At 44.2% G+C, this 24,513-nt stretch overlaps 1 protein-coding gene across 3 annotated transcripts in view; it reads left to right on the top strand.

The window, feature by feature from the left end:
* Positions 1–24,513, top strand: part of LOC141103379 (potassium channel subfamily T member 2) — a 2,416,326-nt gene that overhangs the window by 735,860 nt on the left and 1,655,953 nt on the right. For all 3 annotated transcript variants that reach the window (XM_073592891.1, XM_073592890.1, XM_073592889.1), the window contains exon 4: positions 6,022–6,073. In XM_073592891.1, the coding sequence (XP_073448992.1) occupies positions 6,022–6,073 (52 nt within the window). The remainder of the gene's footprint in view (positions 1–6,021; positions 6,074–24,513) is intronic.

Raw genomic sequence — 24,513 nt, 5'->3', positions numbered from 1 at the left:
TAAAATTCTTAGCGAGAAAGAAGAGCTGGGGGAGCCTCAGTATATTAAGGCTTGGGAGAGGGAACTAGGGTCACGTTGTAGTAACACTATACGCACAAAAATTTTGATGATGGTATTTAAAACAGCAGTGGACAGCAAGAGGACCGAGATCAATTACAAATGCCTGGCAAGGTGGTACGCCACCCCAGACAAACTGAATAAGTACGATCTGGGCAAATCAGAGGAATGTTGGAGAAAGTGTGGGAGGGTAGGGACGATGGCGCACATCTGGTGGGACTGTGTAGTCATCAAAACTTTTTGGAAAAAAATAATAGATTTAACCAAATGTATCACGGGTAGAACGGTGGTAGAAGACCCATGGGTATGTATCTTCCATGGTACAGAGGAGCCAACCAAGCAATATTTAAATTCTGCAGTACCCATACTGCTGGACCTTGCAAAGAGACAGATTGCAAAGAACTGGTTGGAACCAGATAGTCCAAACATTCGGGATTGGCTCTTCTGTATAAATGAGATATACAACATGGAGGGAGTGGATGGATGGAGACTGGACCCAGAGGAGGTGGATACCTGGGGTGATAAATGGTCAGGATGGCGGACCTATAAAGATTCTTGGAGTTATTTGGAAGAGGTGACTAGGTGGGAGTGATCTTGAGAAGCTCACGGACTGCTTAGGCAAAACAGATATACTTTAATCTGCAGTGGGGTGAGGGTAGGGGGGAGGGGATGAGGGTTTGGGGGCGGGGAGGGGGGAATTATTTAGGGGTTTCATGAGGGAATCTGTTATTAAAATAAGATTGTAGTCTCTCTGTTGTGGAGAACCACATATGGCTGTATTTTTGTATTGAAAATTTTATATAAATAAATATATAAAAAAAAAAAAAAAAAATACTACAAAAAAAAAAATGAAAGAAAAAAAATAATAAATTCCTTTTTTCTTATGTTTAAAGCTGTCATGTGGCCACTATGAAAGGTGGGGATGGAATCTACATGTGACAATCTGCAGCTGATGTCATATAATCTATCTGCTGTCATTCAACCTGCGCAGGGCTGAGTGAGGGGATATGTCAGAGAGACAGTTTTTTCTGATGCTGTTATGGCACTTGCTTACCACAGTCAGGGCTGTCTTTAATATTGATTGAACCCTGAGCAAAAAATTTCTTGGGCGCCCCCCATGCAATTTCACTCTCCACCTGCTCTGAGACATACAATAAATAGCAGCTAGACTTAAAATCAGTTTACTGTATCAGATCAGGCAGCAATTGCGATTGGTTGCCAGTGGTTACAGCATATCATTACTGCGTACTGACTGGTTGCTAGAGGTTACAGCACACATTACGGCTCACTGATTAGTTGCTAGAGGTTACAGCAAATTATTTCTGCTTGTTAATTGGTTGCTAGAGATTACTGTACAGTAATGCTGCTCACTGATTGGTTGCTATAAGTTACAGCACATCATCTCCTCACTGCAGGGGGGCATGATATACCATGCCACCTTTATTTACATATCAATGCAGCCGGACGCAGCTATTTAGTTATGAATGCCGCCGCTATTTACATATGAATGCTGGTTATTTACATGTAAACACAGGGTCTGCAGGTAAGTCACCTGTACACAACAAAAGAGCACAGTTGGGCAGCATTAGTACCAGCACTTCACACTGAGATATTGGGACACAGCACAGCACTAAAACTTCAAGAGACAAGGGAATTTAAACTGGGATAGTTGGCAAGTATGAGACAGCTGCTTTGGGCCCCATAACATTGACAGAGCCCAGGGACAGCTGCCTTAAAGATGGCCCTGACCACAGTACTAAAGGTGTATTAGTGAATAGTTTTCAAATTATGGGAGTATAGGCAGTCCTCTAAATAGCAATGATGCTCACTGTTCCCTTATTGTGATGATAAGTAGATTTTTGTCACATGATCAAATCTTTGTCATTCAAACTGAGCAGGGCAGGAAGGGGACATGTCAGCAGCAGTCTACCTCTAAGTATTGACATGCCATCTGTAAGAATAAAGTATTCTAGCTGCAAAGTAGAAGACAGAGACACAAACGGAACACGCTAGAATAGACCTGCTTTTGTGCCTAGCGTGGTCAGAAAGAAACAGAATGGAGGGGACTGACATGATCACCTGGCATGTAAATGTATTTTAATGTTTTTTCTTTTTATATCAGAAGAACTTAATATGTACATTGTTAGTGACAAAGGAAACTAAATCAAGGTTCACATACACTGTAAATAAATGTACATATAGTACTGTCTGTAAAATGTTAGAGGAACATAATATTCATAAATAAAATGTTATTTTTTTAAATGTCCAACGAAAAAGCAATCCAAAGTTTCCTCAAGAAAAACAGTGCATATTTTTGTTAAAGTAGATGTAATCCCCAACTGGATAACATTTACCTTAATAATTGTGTATCTCATAAACAATCACAATTTTTTTTTTAATAAAATACTTGTTTTCACCTGTTTTTGTCCTTTGTTGCATTTCATTTCTTATAGTCAAGTTTACATAAACTTTAAGGCTAGGTTTACACTGCTGCAATGGCAAATTCGTAGGACTTTGCCTGCAACTTTGCCTTGCGACTTCCTTCTGACTGGTTTTCGACTTAGATGCTATTTAGGAGCCTGTGCAAAGGCTGAAATCGCACCCAAGTAAGACCAAAGTAGTGCAGGGACCTTTTCTAAAGTCAGAGCGACTTGTGTAATATAAGTTAACCACTTGCCTTCTGGAAGGTTTACCCCCCTTCATGACCAGGCCATTTTTTCGATACAACACAGTTCATTTACCTGACAATTGTGCGGACGTATGAAGCTGTACCCAAATAAAATTGATGTCCTTTTTTTCTCAAAAATAGAGCTTTCTTTTGGTGGTATTTGATCACTTTTGCGGTTATTTGCTCTATAAACAGAAAACGACCAACAATTTTGAAAAACAAAAAAAAATATTTTTTATTTTCTGCTATAGAACACACCCAATAAAAAAAAAATTAAAAAAATCAAATTACTTCATCAATTTAGGCCAATATGTATTCTGCTACATGTTTTTGGTAAAAAAAAATCCCAATATGCATATATTCATTGGTTTGCGTAAAAGTTATAGTGTCTACAAACTATGGGATATTTTTATGGAATTTTTATTTATTTTTGTTTTTTTACAGGTAATGGCGGCGATCAGAGACTTATAGTGGGACTACGACATTGTGGCGGACAAATAGGACACTAAGGGGATTATTTACTAAACACAAATCCCCTTTACACTACAAGTACACTTGGAAGTGCAGTTGCTGTAGATCTGAGGGGGACATGTAAGGAAAATAAAAAACAGCATTTTAGGTTGCACGTGATTGGATGATAAACTCAGCAGAGCTTCCCCTCATTTCAGATCTTCCCCTCAGTTCTACAGCAACTGCACTTCCAAGTGCAGTTTTAGTGCAAAGTGGATTTGCCTTTAGTAAACCAACCCCTAAGTGACACTTTTGGGGACCAGTGACACCAATACAGTGATCAGTGCTAAAAAATATGCATTGTCACTGTACTAATGACACTGGCAGCGTAGGGTTTAACATCAGGGGCAATCAAAGGGTTAAATGTGTTCCTAGGGAGTGCTTGCTAACTGTGTGGAGGGTGAATTAACTGTAAGAAGACAGAGATCTGTGGTCCTGCTTAGCAGAAACACAGGATCTCTGGCTTCCCTACTAGCCGAGCAGTGATCTGCCTTGTTTACATTGATAGACTGCCATTCTGCCTCTGTCAGGAACAATTGGCTCCCGCTGTGTCCACAGCAGACTTCTGCAGACCCAGAAGTGCAGAATCACATACCTGTAATTGATTTGCACAGAGGAGCCACCGCCCCACAGCCCACAGTAAATGTACGTGGGGCGGTCAGCAAGAGGTTAAGATGGCTCTCATAGGGAAATATTGAATCTGACATGTCATGTGACTGTGGGGTCTCACAAGTCTCCCATGTGGCAGCAGTGTGAACTGAGCCTAATACACAAAGCAGTTGTAGAGTTAATAGATGAATCTACTATCTTTAAAATATCAATAGTACGACCAACTTTTCCCTTGTCTTTTAGTGCACATTTTGAAACTCTTTGGCTGGTTTCAGCTCATTCAGCTCTGCATATTAGAGAAGTAAGTCTGATTGTCCTTATGCCTAGTACACACGGGCCGCACATCAGGAGACATCAGCCAGTTGAATAAAAAATGTTCGACATTTGGCCTGTGTGTATGTCAATCAGTCCGAGAGAAGCTGGCTGGCTTCTGTCAGACGAGCATGCTGGAAAATCAGTAGCTTACCGACTCTGAATCGGCTCTCTCAGCCAATGGCTGAGGACACTAATCAGAGTGTTCTGGCAGGGGGGCGCTCCACTGTCAGAACACAGCAGCTCAGCAGAGGAAATCTCTGTACCAGGCTTTCAGGTGTTCTAGGTTAACTTTACTTAATCCCCCATCTGCTGTCTTCTTTACAGTGTCAGTGATCACTTTACATGATATTTATGAATATATACAGTGAGTGCAGCCTACCTGTCCTGGGATTCTTTTTGTGATCCAGGTACAGTAAAGTGCTCCTAAAAATGTTCAGTTGCTAGTGACTAAGTGTTCTGAGAATACCATTTCATTAGTCAATTGCATATATTTGCAAATATGTGGAAGCCACGCACCATTATCTGGCGGCCATTTAAAATGTTAGTAAGCTCTCACTAATGATCACTGCATTTAGATGTTTCCTTAGTTACTCAGTTGTCTTGTAATCTATTCTGTTCTTTCTAATGATGTCATTGGCACATGCACTTCACTACCCTGATTCATGGCACGATCTGTGTGCCGTCAGTCCATTGACAAGTGTGCCATGTTATGTATGTCATTTCTGCTCCCTGCGGCACTGCACTCAAAAACTACAAGATGGTTGTTTCATTTGCAACTTCCTGCTAAACCCCATATGACCGTATGACGTCACATGGGGTGTAAACCTGGGCAGAGGACGGCATACTATAGCGGAGATCAGCCACACCACACAGTGGCTGTTATTAGAACTAGAACGAGGCTTAGCTAAGAAACAATTGCGCATGCGCAAGATTACAGCTAGGACTACATGAAAGGGTGGAAGTAATCTGTAATGCAGACTCGGAAATGCAGACCTAAGATGGTATAGAGGAAGAAGATTTTTGGATGGCTGCACACCCATACATTGCAAATCAAAGCTTATTTTATAGCTTATGAGAAAATCATCAATAAAAACAGGCACAATAGGCATATTGGCAGGGGGAAACAAGGTTGATGCATTTCACACGCTAATACGTGCTTTGTCAAAACCATTGATGGTTTACACATATACCTGCAGCAGTGACAGAGCATGCTCCCTATGCACAAGCTTGATTTTAGACACCACTATTGCCGGTTCACCTGGAGCAGCAGGATTGCTTTTATCTCTATTTAAACCTAAGATGGTGCCGGTGCAGGCACTCATTTTCAAACATGTCAAAAAAGCAAGCAACACGCAATTTGGGGTGAATTATAAAGGATAAATGTTTGTTAATAACTTAATATAATGGACTCGATGAAAAAGAGAATCGAATATGGAGAGTTTACTACCACTTTAACTGTGTTTCCTACTGTAATCTATGGATGTTCTAACGTTGAGACAAATATAAGAACAAGCTAACAAGGGTCTTGAGTCCATCAATCTACTGTATATAATCGGATGGAGAAATCTTTCCCTCTTCTTGCACTGCGTTGAAGGTGCCCTCAGATCTTAAATGCAGTATGTTTGGGTTAGGTGTCTGTAAACCAAAAGGCTATATCTAACATTTTTAAGAGTTTGGAAAAATAATTACATTTCTTTTCTGAAGTAGTCTCACAGCAACATTCTAGTATTCCCCAAATTAGTCAAGCAAAAGTATGTACCACCTCAAATGCTGTAGATTGGAATTATTCTTAGCTACCTGGAGAGAAATAACATTGTACCTATTACACACATTGAGATGTTTTGTTTACTACTTTGTTGCAGGTCTTCTTCTATATTATGGGTTAACAGAAGTTTGGCCCTTTGGGGTCTTCAGGTAAAGTAACATTCTATTTTGTACTTCAAAAGTAATTTGCAAGACCAATATTGGTATTATTGTGCCCATTCATAACAAAAAAATTGCACTCTTGATCAAATATGTATAGGAGAGCCTATCTACATGTTTTTATTTTCATTTCTGCTTTCATTTGAGTTGTTTCAGCTGTTTTGTGTCTAGCTGTGCAGTGTTCACACCTTAATGCCGTGTACACACGAGCGGATTTTACAGCAGACTTGGTCCGGCGGACCAGAGCCTGCCGGACAATCCGATCGTGTGTCGGTCCCGCGGACTTTTTTTTCCCAAAAGTCTGACGGACCTAGAAATGAAACATGTTTCAAATCTTTCCTTCGTAACTCCGCCAGACTCAGTTCCTGACGGAAAGCCTGTTCGTCTGTATGCTGGTCCGACGGACCAGATACGATGAAGGGGCAGGAAACTGCATCTCACGCTCGCTGCAATGGGAAAAACAAATGTTCCTATTGCGGCGAGCGCGGGGCATACCAGACCCTTAGGTCTGGTATGGGTTTTAAGGGGAACCTCCTACGCTGAAAAAACGGCGTGGGGTCCCCCGAAAGTTCATACCAGACGACGATCCGAGCACACAGCCCGGACGGTCAGGAAAGGGGGTGGGGCGAGTGACCGCTCCCCCCTCCTGAACCGTACCAGGCCGCATGCCCTCAACATGGGGGGGTGGGTGCTTTGGGGAAGGGGGGGCAACCCCCCACCCCCACCCCAAAGCACCTTGTCCCCATGTTGATGACAAGGGCCTCTTCCCGACAACCTTGGCCGTTGGTTGTCGGGGTCTGCAGGCAGGGGGCTTGTCGGAATCCGAGAGCCCCCTTTAATAAGGGGGCCCCCAGATCCCGGCCCCCCACCCTATGTGAATGAGTATGGGGTACGTGGTACCCCTACCCATTCACCTGGGGGAGAAAAGTGTCAATAAAAAAAAACACTACACAGGTTTTTAAAGTAATTTTTTAGACAGCTCTGGGGGTCTTCTTCCGGCTTCGGGGGTCTTTCTGGTTCTTCTCTGCTGTCTCCAGCCTCTTCTCCATGCTCTCCGGGTCTTCTGCCGGGCTCCTCCGCTATCTTCTGCACTTTTGCCGCTCTTTTGCTAGCGATGGCCCGGACTTCTGCCTTCTTGTGTTCTTCCCTCTTCTTCTGATGTTGACACGATGCTCTCTCTGGCTGGAATGCTCTCTGAGCGCTCCGATGTGACGTATATAGGCGGTGACTTCGCCCCCTTATGCCGTCACAGTCCCTGGGCATGCTGGGACTGTTATGGCATAAGGGGGTGTGGTCACCGGGTGATGTTGGCCACGCCCCCTTATGCCGTCACAGTCCCAGCATGCCCAGGGACTGACGGCATAAGGGGGAGGGGTCACCGCCTATAAATATCATATCGGAGTGCTCAGAGAGCATTCCAGTCGGAGAGAGCGTTGTTTCAACATCAGAAGAAGAGAAGAGGGAAGAAGACAAGTCAGAAGTCCGGGCCACCACTAGCAAAAGAGTGGCAAAAGAGCAGAAGATAGCGGAGGAGCCCGGCAGAAGACCCGGAGAGCGCGGAGAAGGGGTCGAACAATGGGAGAAGAGGCCGGAGACAGCGGAGAAGAACCGGAGAGACCCCCAAAGCCGGAAGAAGACCCTAATAAATTACTTTAAAAACCTGTGTAGTGTGTTTTTTTTATTGACACTTTTCTCCCCCAGGTGAATGGGTAGGGGTACCATGTACCCCATACTCATTCACATAGAGTGGGGGGCCGGGATCTGGGGGCCCCCCTTATTAAAGGAGGTTCCCGGATTCCAATAAGCCCCCTGCCTGCAGACCCCGAAAACCAACGGCCAGGGTTGTTGGGAAGAGGCCCTTATCCTCAACATGGGGACAAGGTGCTTTGGGGTGGGGGGGGCGCTCGCTCATCCCCACCCCCTTTCCTGACCGGCCGGGCTGCATGCACGGATCGGGGTCTGGTATGGACCTTGGGGGGACCCCACGCCATTTTTTTCAGGGTAGGGGGTTCCCCTTAAAATCCATACCAGACCTAAGGGCCTGGTATGCCCTGCGACGGGGCTCGCAAGGTGCCAATCTCAGCGATAAAAGTGGCGAGATTTACTTCCTTTTCTAGTCCCGTCGTACCCGAGTCACATTCAAAATTAATGGACTTGGCCATGTGTGGGCAAGTCCGTTCATTTGGAAAGTCCGCCGTAACTCAGTCGAAAGTCCGTCGGGAAGACTGGCAGACCTAGTCTGCCGGAAAGTCCGGTCGTGTGTAGGCAAGTCCGTCCATTTAGAAAGTCCGCCGGAAGTCCGTCGGACCTGGTTTCCCAGAAAGTCCGGTCGTGTGTATGCGGCATAAGACTTCACTGATCAGAGGAGACAAATAGGCCACAACAGGTTTCAGAGGCTTCAGAGCTCCCTTAATGCAATGCCCATTATTATCATAGGGCAGAACAAAACCCATCATTTACATGGAAAGTAAACATATAGCATAAGGCAGTGTGCATCCACCTCTACTCAAATGACAAACCTGCCTGCAAATAAAAGCACAATATGGCAGCTCAGAGACCATGACATGCTTAGCAAGTTAGTATCTAGACATAATTGTGTGCCTGAATAATTTGTCTTGTGGGGAATGATTTGAACATCTATCAGGTTTTTACCCTGGTGTTATAACAAGAAATGAGAGGAATGGGGGTTACTGGGACCCAAAAGGCACACACACCAATAAAAACCTGCCAGAGGTTCTAATCTTTCTCCACCACAATAAAAAATATATTTGTATTACTATATTTCTTGCCGTTGGAGATATTTCCTATCATTTGTTTCCTGTCCCCCTGAATACCTGTCACCAAGACAGGAAGCTCCCAAAAAAAAACTACACTAAAAAAATCTATATGCACTGTCTAAAAAATAGCTGAAACTGGGGTTTAACATATGGTGGCTCTCTTTCCATTCCCAGTGAAAACCTGCCATAAGTTTATGGTGCTTATGAGTTTTTTCCCCCTTTCTCTCTGCTTGGTTACCTCTGTATCTGCCCGGTGGGAGATACCCGACGACATGCTGTTTATTGCATGTTACAATGATATTACCTACTATACTACTACTTCTCATAATAAAGCAGCAATTTACTGTGGAACACGTTGAGTAAACTTCTCTTAACCTAAGAACCAGTACCTGGACTTTTCTATATAATAGGAGTATAAGTGATGGTGTTACCGCCTTTCTAGTAGCTGTATAATGTCAAAAGGGGTGATATAAAATCTAATACTGCAATACTCAATATATGTAACATCAATTTGTTTTACTTAATTTTATTAAAGATCAGGTTTTTTTTTTTTTTTAACAAGGGCATTTCTTTTTGTGACTTGCTACTATTTGGATGTGGCATTTCCACCACCCCATATAAATCTCTGGTAATTCTTTACAATACCCACTACATAAAAAAAAATTCAAAATTCTAGCCAAATTTGTTATAACATGTCATAGAGCCCCTAAATTTCACAGAGGCATGGCATGATTTAAACAGCATATCTTTAGCCAGCTAAAAAAAATTCACAGGTTGTTTTGGTTTTACTTCAGCTCCAGTGTGCTTAAGTAGCCTCCAAACCTTAGGTGCATGCTGTTTGCAAATAGCATCTTTTTTCATTTGCAATACCTCCCGACATACCTCAGTGCAATGTTGGTGCTTAAAAATAGGTTACTACCATTACGTGATGTACTGTAGGTACATGCTTAAAATACAATTCCAGTCAAAGCTTAATTTTAAATAATGCAGGAAAGGGTCAAACCTTTGTAATATATTTTTATAAGATGCTTTTTTTATTAATTTGTGAGCATTTCCCTAAATGTCTCTGTCCCAGTGACAGTGGATACTGAAAAAGCAAGTTAGGGACAATCTATCCAACAGAGACATAGAAAAAAAAATCATATTTAGTAGTTTGGGGAAGTTTAGAACCTCTGTCATTTTTTTTGTGTTTTGTTTTGTTTACAAACTATTTATTAAGGTATATGTAATAGATATTATCATGACAATATACAAAAGATAAGACATGTTATACCAGACAAATAAGACATGTATACCACAAAGAAAAGCACATATAGAATCCCTAGAACATCTGGATCTCTAGAATTACACACATAGGCAAATAGAAAATCAAAAGAGCACCCAATTGCGCTAAACATGTAGCCTATGACAATGCAAACCCCTATAAGTTCAAGGTACAAGCATATGATGGTGGGTCTTCCACTCATCCCACTTACGAGAAAACAGGTGCTGCTTTTTCTATAAAGTACCGGTATATAGGATCCTTTCCATTAACATGATATCAACTCTAGAGTTGTAGATAAGGAAACCATTGGTGATTTATTAATTTTTTTCTTTCATTTTTTTAATTTAAACATTGAACATGTGATACAGTTAGAGCAGTGTTTCTCAACTCCAGTCCTCAAGGCGCCCCAACAGGTCATGTTTTCAGGTTTTCCAATTTTTTTGCACAGGTGATTTGATCAGTTTCACTGCCTTAGTAATTACCACAGCCCTTTCATCTGAGGGAAATCCTGAAAACATGACCTGTTGGGGTGCCTTGAGGACTGGAGTTGAGAAACACTGAGTTAGAGTAAATAGTTAAAAATAACAACGGTGAACATTAATATATGATCTCTTTACAACATTGTTCTGGAACAGGATCACAGTGCTTCATCCTTTGTGGTGTGTTTCAAAATTATGTCCACAGGTTTGTATTTCTATATACAATAGGAGAGCTCAGGGGAATTAAGATTTTTCATTTTTGAACAATAGGAACCTAATAGATTATGGCCAGGCTAAGTTTTGAAGGTAAGAGTTTGTTGGTGGGGAAAAAGGGAGAGAAAGTAAAGAGAGGGAGGGGAAAAGATAGTAAGTAAGGGAGAGTAGAAAGAAATGAATAATGGGGAGGAAGGATAGAGGTAGATCAAAAGTGTGCCTACCATGGGGCCTTGATGTGCGATTGCATTATAAATATTTTAAATATTCTGCACATTGTTGAAATTGTACCCAATAAAATCAGGCCATGGTATTTTCCTCTAACTTGCCTTAAAGGACAGAAATTTGTTTTTTCTATACTCATAATGTCATTCACCCTAGCAAACTATTGGCCTGGTGTTCAGGGTTTAGTCTGTTTCCAGTTACTGGGAATATATGCCTTGGTACGTGGACATTCAATAAATGAATTAGGAAAATTTCTTGTCATTTTTCCTGGACAAAGATATCAAGTTCTGAGGTATTACTGCATGGATTGTGACTAACGAGATGCCAGTGAGCTGCATAATGAATGTTGTAACCTGCTGCCAAAATGGTAGCAGCATGGGACATTTCCAGAACATATGCAATAGCTTTCCTTTATTTGCATCCCAGCACCAGCATTTTTCACTCTGCTGCAGGAAAAGTTTGACTAGTGTTGAAAGGGTCCTGTACCATTGGCTCATACTTTTGGATATCATTTCTCGATATTCACTACAAAATGATGATTTGTGGGCAAAAAACAACACTGTCTGTGAAGGTGGTCTCTAAGTTTCATTGCTATTTGTGAAGAAAGGACTGATATTGTTGAGAGTTTGTGCCTACCAGTAGCTGGTAAAGCGTTTTACTTAATAAACCACATCCCTTGCATACTTCCTTTAAAACGATGTAGGGCCATAAAAAGGCATGGTTTGGGTAAGTTTGGTAAGTTAAAATGTAGGAAATGGGACACCTGGAGCTGCGTCTAGGCACTTACATTAAGAATGTCAGGGTAGGAATAAAAGTCAGCTGAAGATTTCCAGCATCTTGTGGCCAGAAACTTATCAGCTCTCATGAGACTAGGTCTATGAAAGATCTGAATACCTTGTCTATAAATCCTGGTGTACATTTTGGATGTCCTGGCATTGGTGTCATAGGGGAAGGGTAGCTCTGTTAGTTAAGTAGATTAAAGGCTAAGCTTACCTTTTCCAGAAAATAGCCTATGCAGTCAAGGGGTCTCAGTAGGTTAAAAAAACTGTGCAGTTTTGTAAAATGTTCATTAATTTTATTAGGCCATTTGCCCCCTACCCCCCCAGAAGCTTGACTGAAAAACAACCAGTTAGCAATTTCCACATCCTGCATTGTTGCCAGGACAGGAAAACTGTTTGACGCTCAATCCCAGCATTACAGGAGTGAAAAACAATGTTTTCCACATCCTAGTAACAAGCCAGGACATGGACATTGCTAACTGGGAGTATTTTGGTCAGGTTCCCAGGGGAAACCAGATGGCCTACAAGTATGAAAATAAAATAATGACCATTTTACAAATCTGCACAGTTATTTTGATAATTATGTGGACCGCTTGACTGGATAGGTTATTTTCTGGAACACCTGAACTTAGCCTATAAAATATTTGCTAGTAGGGATGGGCTGACTGTTCTAATCGAACATGAGTTCGACTCGAACATCGGCTGTTCGATCTTTCGACGAAGATCGAACATTAAAAAACACAGAATTGTTGACATTTTTGCAGATTTTTAAAAAAAGAAAAAAACTGAAATATCACATGGTCCTAATGCCCCGTACACACGGTCGGATTTTCTGATGGAAAATGTCCGATCGGAGCGTGTTGTTGGAAATTCCGACCGTGTGTGGGCTCCATCGGACATTTTCCATCGGATTTTCTGACACACAAAGTTTGAGAACAGGCCGATCGCGTCAATTCTGACCGTGTGTGGCCTGTTCCGACGCACAAAGTACCATGCATGCTCAGAAGAAATTCCGAGACGGAACAGCTCGGTCTGGTAATCTTAGCGTTCGCATTGGACACAACACTTTCGTCACGGTGCAATGTTAAAAATGATTTAATACAGCGCATTCTCTTCTTATCTATAATGTGAGAAGAATGAAGTAGTTTTGCTGCTCATATTCACACAGACGTCTCACAAACTTCTTTCTTTATTATTTATCGGGATTCCCTTAATATATTTTGATTTGTCACATCTGACAAAAATATTTTTGTGTTTTTTTTTTTTTTTTTTTAAGACAGATTTTTTTCTTTTTTTTTAGGTTTGTATTTTTTTTAAGGCTGATCTTTGTTTTATTTTATTTTTAGTTTTACTCCAGAATATTTTTGTGTGTGTTTTGTGTGTCAAGTTACCACAACACCATTGATATCTTATATTATTTAATCTCAAGGAGTTTGTTTGGTGTTGGTGTCCCTTGTTAATTTCACATTGTACTTTAGAAATGTACCTGAATCCTCACAAACAAACTGTCCTTTTTGAAGGAAAACACACATAGGAGAGTATAATTGAAACCAAAAATCCTTTATTAAGGGCTCAGAACCAAACAAAGAGGGAGGCAACGCTGGAGAAACAGCAGAAATTGGCGAAACCTTGGACCCCCAAGGCAGACATCAATTCTTTAACATCAAAATTGGTGGCCTGAGGAGTCCATATGTAAGGGAGTGCAGTCTGGTCCAGAAGTCTCAGAGATCCGGAAAGCAGCAGATGACATCTGTGTCCCCAGGCTGTGGTACCACAAGAGGCTGCATCTTTTGCCAGACCAGACTGAACCCAGGTCATCACTTTCTGGTCTTCTTTCCACGCTTCCTTCCCGGCTGTGGCTCTGCTGTTGGAGATGTGGCAGGAGGAGGAGTAGGACCTGGAGGAGGAGGAGGACTAGTAGGACCTGGAGGAGGAGGAGGAGGAGGAGGAGGAGAAGTAGAAGGACGTGGAGGAGGAGGAGGAGGACCATGTGTGAGGTCACAAATGTGGGTAGCAGATGTTATTTGGCCCCTCAACCCCTTATTGAGAGCTTCCAAAATTAATGACTCACACATGAGTTGTTGGCCCTCTTCCATCCGCTGCATTTTACAGGCAATTATGCCAGCAAAGTCCTCCTCCACAGTGTGGGGGGCTGTCAGGGCCTCTGTAGCCTTCCAAAAGAGACCTATGGCAGCCTCCTCCAGGGTACTCCTCTTCCTGCCACTTTCTCTTTGCGGGTGTAGGGGAGGGACCTGGATATCAGGCAGCCTGCTCCGCCCGGCCACCTCCTGGCTGAGACTTTCCTGTGTATGAAAAAGGGACATGGTTTTAGTTTCTGCATCATCAATCCCAATCATAAATTAGTACTCCAAACTAACATCTAGTTAACATCATTGATTGGACAACCTGAATTATTTAGAGGAATGCTATACCTGGCTCAAGCTGGGCTCCTCCACATGTTGCTGCCTGGAAGGCCCAGGTTGAGCGTCAGAAAACTCAGCTGGGAGGGAAGGAAGACTGGAGAGTGAGGACCTGGGTTCAGTCTGGCCTGCCAGAAAATGCAGCCTGTCATAGTGCCACATCCTGGGGACATAGATGTCATCTGCTGCTCCGGATCTCTGGGAATACTGGACCTTCTTGTGCTCCCTTAGATAAGTGCTCCTCAGGCCACCAATTAGGATCTTCAAATAGGTCATGTCTGCCGTGGGGATCACCGTCTTCACAAATTCCAGCAATTGATCCAGTGCTGCCTTCCTCTTTGTTTGGTTCTTATAATGTGGGTGGTTTATCTCCCAAAGACAAGGCAGCTCCCAGAACATATCTATGAAGATTGCCATAAAGTCGGTATCTTTCAAGATATCCATTTTCACTGCAAGACACAACACAAGACAAACCCTAATGTCAGGCAAAACTCTCCTAATCTAGTTACAATATAGGCCTCAATCTAGAAGCAGTATAGGCCCAAGTTTGGCTCTTACCTTCGTTATCATGATCGGCGCCTCCGATACTCCTTCCTCCGCTCACAGATCGTACTTACTACGCACGCGTGTTACGCTTTATACACACTGCGCATGCGTGTAACTCCGCCCGCCCCTGACGTTCTTTCTAATCTATTCCCCACCCCTTTTCGTTCAGCGCAGTGGGTGAAGAGCACATGGCGGAGTCAGAGCAGGTGCGTGCTAATTATAGCAACGAGGAGGAGGAGGAGGAAAGCGATCCCGATCCAGAAGGAGACGATTTAAGGCATCAAATATGTCCTTTGGGGAGATGTTGGAGATGGTGGACATCCTGAAGAAGACCGACTATGATGGAAAGTATGGACCTTACCCCAACCCCAATACCAGAAAGGCCAAGATCATGGCGAAAGTGGTCAAAAGTCTGCACCAGAATTTCGGGGTACGACGATCGAAAGATCAGCTCAGGAAGCGGTGGTCGGACCTGAAATTAAGAGAGCCCGAGCAGTACAGAAAGATCCGGAGAGTGCTGCAAAAAAGTAAGTAGTTGTGCTGTGTTCCTATTCTTTTTGTCTTTATTACGTTCGTGCTGCTCCATGTGCTTTTCTTAAGTGTTGTACAGTTTAAAATGGCAACTTTCATGTTCATGGGCACATTATTCGTTCGTATCAAACATTTTTCTTTCGGCCTATAAAACACCATTGTTTAGGCCATAAGCATTTGCCCACATTTTTTAGGGCCTACTTGTATGAAAAATATTTGGTTGTATAGATGGGTTTGTTACTAGAATGAAATGCAAACTAGATTCTGTGTAAGGAGAGGACACTCAGCAGCTGTTTAAACATCTGGACGCTGGAGCACTAGTGTGGGACACAAGAACACCCTTTTTATTAGGGGGCCCACACAGGTGCTCCAGTGTATACTATAGGGGGTCTCCATCTGTGAAGCTTGTACAAAACAGGTAAAGTTTTGAAGCTTGACAACGGACAATAAAAATTCTACATCTTGGAACTCTGCAAAAATAGACAATTGTACACCACTTCCAAGCAATGTTTCATCTTTATATTTCGGCCATCAAATATCTGTGTGCTAATTATACCATTTTTGTTTTATATAGGGGAGAAAAGACTCGGAGGACACCCCTCATCCGAGGAGACCAGAGACCCCCCACCTCGGGAAGAAGGGGAAATACCCCCAACCCAAGCAGAGCAGGAGGAGGAAGAAGACGTGGTGGAAATTGGCACCACAACAGGTGAGCGTCTGCGACCACAGGCTCAGGTAAGAGATGGATGCCTGCATATTTATAATACATGTTTTTTTGTGGTTTTCTCTCTTTTTAGGTGATTGTGATGTTGTGGATCCAGGGCATTTCACCTCGGAAAGTGCACAGATCCTGATTGGGGAGATCATGGGGTGTAATTTAGCTTTGGAAAACATCAAGAAAAACATCAATGATGTTGTGACAGACCTAGCCGCAAAAGAGGCTTTTGGAGGGGACTGAATGCCAGCCTCCTGCAAACCAATGTTCTATTATGTTTGTCTGCCTTGGATCACAGGATGTGTATTGCATTGAAGGGTTTGTATTTGTCTGTCTTTGATCACAGGATGTGTATTGCATTGGAGGGTTTGTGTTTGTCTGCCTTGGATCACAGGATGTGTATTGCATTGGAGGGTTTGTATTTGTCTGTCTTTGATCACAGGATGTGTATTGCATTGGAGGGAGGGGGGATTCTTCCAACAGCTCTCCCTGCTAACACTGTGTACTGATGAGACGTTAAACACACCTGACCTGTGTGTCCTGTGTGTCCTTGTCATTGGACAGTTTAATCCGCCCTCTTTTCCAAGGGTGGGGGGAACGAGTCTCTGAGTTATTTTATCTGTTGTGACCATGTGTTATAATAAAGGAGTTGATTATTGCTTGACCCTGAAGACAGAGCCGTGTCTCGTTTTTGGGGTGGATTATTTGTATGGGTTCCTTGTTCGGCTGATTGGAGTGTTCGGTAGCTGCCTTTGTGTTTGGGTATGGAATGTCCTAAACGACTTTAACCCCTTTCATACTCGGGTGTCGTTACACTGGTGGCTAGCAGCGGGATCATTCCCACAGCCCAGAAGGACAGCTACAAGATGACACAGGACAATGGAAGCACAGTATGGACGGCTAAAGCTCTCTACCCTCAAGGACTTACTGGAGAACCGGGGCCGACCGGCCAACAACCGTAAGAAGAGGGACATTATCGCAGAACTAGTCAAAATGGATAGAGCTGAAAGACCCAACATAATCGGAAGGCCCAGCGTAACAGACAGGACACACGAAGAGGCAAGTTTTGATCGGGTTGTTAACATAAGACTGGCACATTATGGCCCTAACCCTACAGCGGAGATCATAGACCGAGTTATAGCGGCTGTTGATGCAAATTGGCTACAACAAAGAGGTGCTGCAGCAGCGGGAGTCACAACAGCACCAACTGAAAGAGAAAGGTACATTTTGCTGCTTTTAAAAATTTCATTGAAGCAGAAGGGGAGATTGATGGGTACCTTGCAGATTTTGAATGGCAATGTGCCCTACACCGGGTGCCCACAGAGGAATGGGTTGCCAGTTTGTCTGGGAAATTGTCCAGCCGGGCCAGTGAAGCGTTTAGGGCCATCCCAGACGAGGATATTATGAATTATGGGCTGGTAAAAGAAGCACTTTTGGCCAGGTATGCCGTCACACCGGAGGTATACCGGAGGCGGTTCCGAGAGACGAGCAAGCGGACTGGAGACTCATATACTGAGTGGGCATGCCGCCTACACCGCATGGCATCCCACTGAGTCGCTGGATGCCAAGCAGTATCCGGGGAAGAGGTGCTGCAGCTGTTCCTGCTGGAGCACTTTTTTGACAAGCTGTCCCCGGAAGTCAGAGAGTGGGTCCGGGACCGAAAACCTTTCACCTTGCCTGAAGCAGCTCGCCTGGTGGACGAATACACAGACGCCCGCAAACTGGATAACCCTGTGGTCAAGACAACAGCTCGGGTGGATTATCGATCAGCGGCGCCCCCTCCAGCTGGTGCCTACAAACCACAGTTGTACCGCCCTACAGCACCACCTCCAGTGGCCACTTATTCTCGGCAGCCCAGGTTCAACTCCCAGGACTACTCACAACCCCTTAGGTGTTTTGGGTGTAAACAGCTAGGGCAGCTAGGGCACAAAAAGCCAGACTGTCCATTGAATCCAGCCAGGCAGTCCCACTCATGGAGAAAGCCAGCAGGGGGGAATCCTCGCACATCCATGCCTGCGGCTCACTGCATTGAGGAGGAAGAATGTTGGGGCGTCCTGCATGAGGCTGATCTAGTACAAGCAGCTAACCAGGACAACCGGCAGCAACACAGGCAGACCGTCCAGGTTAATGGAAAGGTAGCCAATGGCCTACGTGATACTGGCGCCACCATGACCCTACTATGAAAGAACCTCATCCCAGAGAGCCAACACACCGGGGACACTGTAGTCGTAAGGGTAGCGGGAGGCACCATTTTCCGGCTACCCGTTGCCCGTGTTCACCTGGATTGGGGGGGTTGGTTGGGGACACGTGAATGTGGGGGTGATGAAGGATTTACCAGTGGATGTACTACTGGGGAATGATTTGGCCCCCCTCATTTCTGCTTATGCCCTGATAGGCCCCGCTGAAGCCAACCCAGTGACTACCCATGCCCAGATCCCCAACAGCATGATGGCGTGAGCCCAGTCACCCTGTCTTCTCTCCAGCGGCTGAAAAGACTACAGGGAGAAGGGCCAGTCCAGGCCTCTCCCCAGCGGCGGGCGTGTTCTCTGAGAGAGGCAGAGGTTGGCTGGGTAAGTAATGATCTGGTTGGAACAATTTGTTTGGGGTACGGTGTGGATACCAGCATTAGAGGACTGGAACTACTGACTAACTTCAGAGTCAACCCGTCTGGGGTCTCCTCCTGTGTTAGTCTCCTGCCGAAAGGGGAGAAATGTGACAGACCTAGCCGCAAAAGAGGCTTTTGGTGGGGACTGAATGCCAGCCTCCTGCAAACCAATGTTCTATTATGTTTGTCTGCCTTGGATCACAGGATGTGTATTGCATTGAAGGGTTTGTATTTGTCTGTCTTTGATCACAGGATGTGTATTGCATTGGAGGGTTTGTGTTTGTCTGCCTTGGATCACAGGATGTGTATTGCATTGGAGGGTTTGTGTTTGTCTGTCTTTGATCACAGGATGTGTATTGCATTGGAGGGAGGGGGGATTCTTCCAACAGCTCTCCCTGCTAACACTGTGTACTGATGAGACGTTAAACACACCTGACCTGTGTGTCCATTGTCATTGGACAGTTTAATCCGCCCTCTTTTCCAAGGGTGGGGGGAACGAGTCTCTGAGTTATTTTATCTGTTGTGACCATGTGTTATAATAAAGGAGTTGATTCCTGCTTGACCCTGAAGACAGCCGTGTCTCTTTTTTGGGGTGGATTATTTGTATGGGTTCCTTGCTTGGCTGATTGGAGTGTTCGGTAGCTGCCTTTGTGTTTGGGTATGAAATGTCCTAAATGACTTTAACCCCTTTCATACTCGGGATGTCGTTACACTTGTTATTCAAAAAAATAATAACATCATTGATTTTTCGGGGAGAGTTTAAAACCCCTCCAAATCCCTGTTTTTTTGTGTGCTACAATGTTAAAAATGTTTTAGCAATTTTTGGAAAAGCCAAATTTTGAGGATGCACACAGTGTGTCAACATGTGATATCTGCCATCACGGGAGATCAATGGACGTGTTTTGGGGGTGCAACCCCTTCCTCAATAATAAAGTAGCTGAGAGGAAGGGGTTGCTCACCCAAAACACGTCCCTTAATCCCCCGTGATGGCAGCTAGCACATGTTGACATTCGTAAAATGGTGTGCATCTTCAAAATTTGGCTTTTCCTGGGGTGACTTCACCCCATCTGAACGCAATATCAAACAGTTCCTAAATACTCATGTCTGATATTGCCTTCAAGTTTTACCATATGTGAGCTTTGTAAGTTCAATATTTGTGTCTTTCTTGTTGTTTTGAAACATGCCTGTTTTATCTTAAATGGACATTTCTATTTTTGATAATGCCACCCCAAAAATTGTTATACAGCAAACATGTTTCTTTGTTTTAAAAACCTTTTCTAAATGCACATGTGATTGTGCAGGTATTAAAAAGATTGTTAATCAAGAATTTGTGGATTATTGTCTCAACGCTACAGCACTTTTGTGGTGATGTAATTGCTGCTTTCTGTGACAATGGGTGTTATTTCCTAAGGGCAAATCCACTTTGCACTACAAGTGCAGTTTCAATGCATTTTCAAGTGCACTTGTAGTGCAAAGTGTATTTGCCTTTAGTAAATAACACCCAACAGTGCTTTGTATAAGGTTACACAATCACGCCATTTTCAGGACTCACCACATTTCGGTCAGGGTCAGCTAAAACAAACACAAGCAGTAAATGTCACCAAAGATTTGCTTAATATATTTTATTTGATCAAGGTTTCACAAATTGTCTGGCATATTGATGGCCCCCCTACCCGCAAAGAACTCAAGGTATCTTAGCCGGACATCACGGGCACTCAGGGAGGGCAAGCCAGGACGGCCACTTTCAAGCGCCGTCAGGGTTGTTTCATTTATAATTCCGGCCTCAGGCCCAACTGAGCCAGCATAGTTGGCAGAATGTTGCCGTAAAAAGTTATGTAGAACACAGCATGCCAGGCTTATATGATTCAGTTTATACTCCGCCATATGGATGGGTGTAAGAAATAGGCGGAACCAGCTGGCCATGATTCCAAATGTGTTCTCCACCACTCTTCTGGCTCTGGCCAGCTGGTAATTAAAAACCCTCTGTTCTGGGGTGAGGGTCCTCATCGGGAATGGCCGCATAAGATGGTCCCCCAGCGCAAATGCTTCATCCCCCACGAAGACGAATGGGAGTCCTTCCACATTCTCTTCTGGAGGTGGCAAGTCCAAGCTGCCATTCTGGAGACGCCTGTAAAACTCCATCTGGGCGATGACTCCACCATCAGACATCCGGCCATTATTCTGCACATCCACATACAGGAAGTCGTAATTAGCCAACACCACCGCCAACATCACAATACTATTGAACACCTTGTAATTATAATAGTACGACCCCGAGTTGGGTGGTGGGACAATGTGGATGTGTTTCCCATCAATTGCCCCTCCGCAGTTAGGAAAGTCCCACCGCTGGGCAAAGTGGGAGGCCACAGTCTGCCATTCCTGTGGCGTGGAAGGAAACTGTGGAGGAAACAAAAAAATTTGTATTTTTGCACATTAAAACATGGAAAGCAGATTAGACACAAACATTCTTGGCCAACATCAAGATAACATTTATTAATGTGAATTTTTAAACACCAAAGTATAAGGTACACCTATCAGATTCCCCCTCCCCCCCTCATGGGCCATTTCTAACATTAGGGGGGGGGGATCTTGGACAGGTAACCCTCTCCACTTCATTGAGAGATGAATGCCTAAATAATGGGTATTACTTGGAACAGCCCCTCCTTAGTTACACTATTGGCAGACCACTGAACAGGTAAGAAGTGTCATAATACAAAGATATAAATACACATTGTACACATTTGAGCACATTTGGGCATTCTGCTATTACCTATCAAGATAATAATATAATACAAAAACTTTAAACAGTACCATTTGAAAGTATACAGGCAGGCCCTTGCACTACATGCTTTGGGTAATTCATCCATACATCTGACCACTAAAGAGATGGGTATAGTGTGTATGGGTTTGGCAAAGTCAGCAGATAGAGGATTGAGGATAGATAGAGAATTGGGATCAGCTAACTTAGCAGTTCGGGGGGAGGGAGGGTTCAAAATGATTTGGGGACACCACAAAAACAAGCCTCTGGCACTCTGCCTGAATTTAAAGCACCAATCACATTTCAAAACATTTTAGGGGGTGTTTGGGGTAGAGCACTACTATGGAGCTGATAAAATACATTGTTAAGTGACTACATGAGGTGAATATAGGGCCAGGAAAGCATGCTGGGGAGGTAAGTGAAGGCAAATATGTATGAAGGACAAAAAAAAATTACATAAAATTCCAGTATGAATGAGGACAAAGGGGACATTCACAGCATATTACAATCATGGTAATTAGGGAATGAGAAAAGAAATACAATATATTAGCAAACATTCAATACAATAAAATGTGATATTAAAGGATAAAAATCTTACCTTCATATACTCCTTCTGCAGGACCTGGATGATGGCAGAACAGGTCTCTGGGATAATGATCCCCAGAGCCTGGGGGGAGATGCCTGTTGAGAACTTCAAGTCCTGCAGGCTTCTCCCTGTCACCAAGTACCGCAGGGTAGCGACGAGCCTCTGCTCCGGAGCGATAGCTTGCCTCATGCAGGTATCCTGCCTGCTGATATAGGGGGTGAGCGAAGCCAACAAACAGTGAAATACGGGGTTCGTCATCCTGAGAAAGTTCCTGAAATCATCAGGATTATTCTCACGGATCTCACGGAGCAAAGGCATATGAGAGAGGGTCATTGTCTTGTTGGAAGGTAAACCTTCGGCCCAGTCTGAGGTCCTGAGCACTCTGGACAAAGGTTTTCATCCAGGATATCCCTGTACTTGGCCGCATTCTTCTTTCCCTCGATTGCAACCAGTCATCCTGTCCCTGCAGCTGAAAAACACCCCCACAGCATGAGGCTGCCACCACCATGCTTCACTGTGGGGACTGTATTGGACAGGTGATGAGCAGTGCCTGGTTTTCTCCACACTTACAGCTTAGAATTAAGGCCAAAAAGTTCTATCTTGGTCTCCTCAGACCAAAGAATCTTATTTCTCACCATCTTGGAGTCCTTCAGGTGTTTATTAGCAAACTCCATGCAGGCTTTTATGTGTCTTGCACTGAGGAGAGGCTTCCGTCGGGCCACTCTGCCATAAGGCCCGACTGGTGGAGGGCTGCAGTGATGGTTGACTTTCTACAACTTTCTCCCATCTCCCGACTGCATCTCTGGAGCTCAGCCACAGTGATCTTTGGGTTCTTCTTTACCTCTCTCACCAAGGCTCTTCTCCTCCGATAGCTCAGTTTGGCAGGACAGCCAGCTCTAGGAAGAGTTTTGGTCGTCCCAAACATCTTCCATTTAAGGATTAAGGAGGCCACTGTGCTCTTAGGAACCTTAAGTGCAGCAGAATTTTTTTGTAACCTTGGCCAGATCTGTGCCTTTCCACAATTCTGTCTGAGCTCTTCAGGCAGTTCCTTTGTCCTCATGATTCTCATTTGCTCTGACATGTACTGTGAGCTGTAAGGTCTTATATAGACAGGTGTGTGGTTTTCCTAATCAAGTCCAATCAGTATAATCAAACACAGCTGGACTCAAATAAAGATGTAGAACCATCTCAAAGATGACTCAATATAAATGGACAGTACCTGAGTTAAATATATGAGTGCCATGTAATATTTCACTTTTTCTTTTTTAATAAATCTGCAAAAATGTCAACAATTCTGTGTTTCTCTGTCAATATGGAGTGCTGTGTGTACATTAATGAGGAAAAAAATGAACTTAAATGATTTTAGCAAATGGCTGTAATATAACAAAGAGTGAAAAATTTAAGGGGGTCTGAATACTTTCCGTCCCCACTGTATATAGTCTAGCCAAGCCTATACCAGACTGTAGGCCATGCCTTTGGTACGTGTTCAAAGACACTTTCAGGCAGGTGACTCAGTGAGGTGCAGTTCATAAAATATATATCCACAACATTGTAGTTCAGCCAAGCCTATACCTGACTGTAGGCCATTCCTGGTGTACTGTTTTTAGTAAACTTCAGGCGTTTTTTTGCTAATCTAATTATACAGTATGTCTGGAAGGCCACCAAGGAGAGGCAGATGCTCACAGGCCACTAAAAGAGGGCAAGCAGGCTCTGTGTCTATTGTCAACAGTTCTGGTCATGGACACGGTGCATCCTCAGCACGTGGCCGTGGGGCACGCTTGTCCTTTTTTTTGGCAGCTGGCCGTGTTGAGCCACAACATGCAAAAGTGTTGGTAGAGTGGATGACCAAGCCGTCCTCATCCTCCTCATCCTCTGTCACCCAGGCTCAGGGTACATTGTCTGCCAATGCAGCTGCCAAAGCGGCCTCTTCCATCGGCTCAATGTCATCAGTCACTCCTTCCCTAGCCCCATCATCATGTCCTGAGGAGTCCCCCAAACTGTTCAACCACAGTGTAGGGTACATGCTGCAGGAGGATGCGCAGCGTTTTGAAGGCTCTGATGATGGTACCCAGGTTGAGGATGAAGGCAGTAACGTGAGCCCAGAGAGAGGGGGTGCCCAAGAAGGACAAGAAACTGGCAGTCGTGTTCCCCCAGCTGCAGCATACTGCCAGGTTTGCTCCACTGGCGAGGAGGGAGGGGATGAGGTCACTGACTCTACGTGGGTGCCAGATAGAAGAGAGGAGGAGGAGGAGGCATATCTTCAACGAAGCAGGATGCCTTCCAGGGGCCAGCTTAAGGGCAGGCAACCGGCTGCATCACACCGCAGAGCTCCGCATGTACAGGGCGCTGCTGACTCCATGCGTTTTTCCAAAAGTTCTTTGGTGTGGGCCTTTTTTGAGATGTGTGCAGCAGATCGCACCGTTGCTGTTTGCATAATATGTCTGAAGCGTATCAAGCGCGGCCAAAACAGCAGCCGCATGGGCATCACATGCTTGACCAGACATATGTCGAGCTCCCATGCAGTCTGTTGGCA

This window comes from Aquarana catesbeiana, linkage group LG07 (assembly GCF_042186555.1).
Source record: "Aquarana catesbeiana isolate 2022-GZ linkage group LG07, ASM4218655v1, whole genome shotgun sequence".
In the NCBI taxonomy this organism is placed as follows: Eukaryota; Metazoa; Chordata; class Amphibia; order Anura; family Ranidae; genus Aquarana; species Aquarana catesbeiana.
Note: the sequence above shows the minus strand (reverse complement) of the source record. Positions and strands in the feature narration are given on the sequence as shown.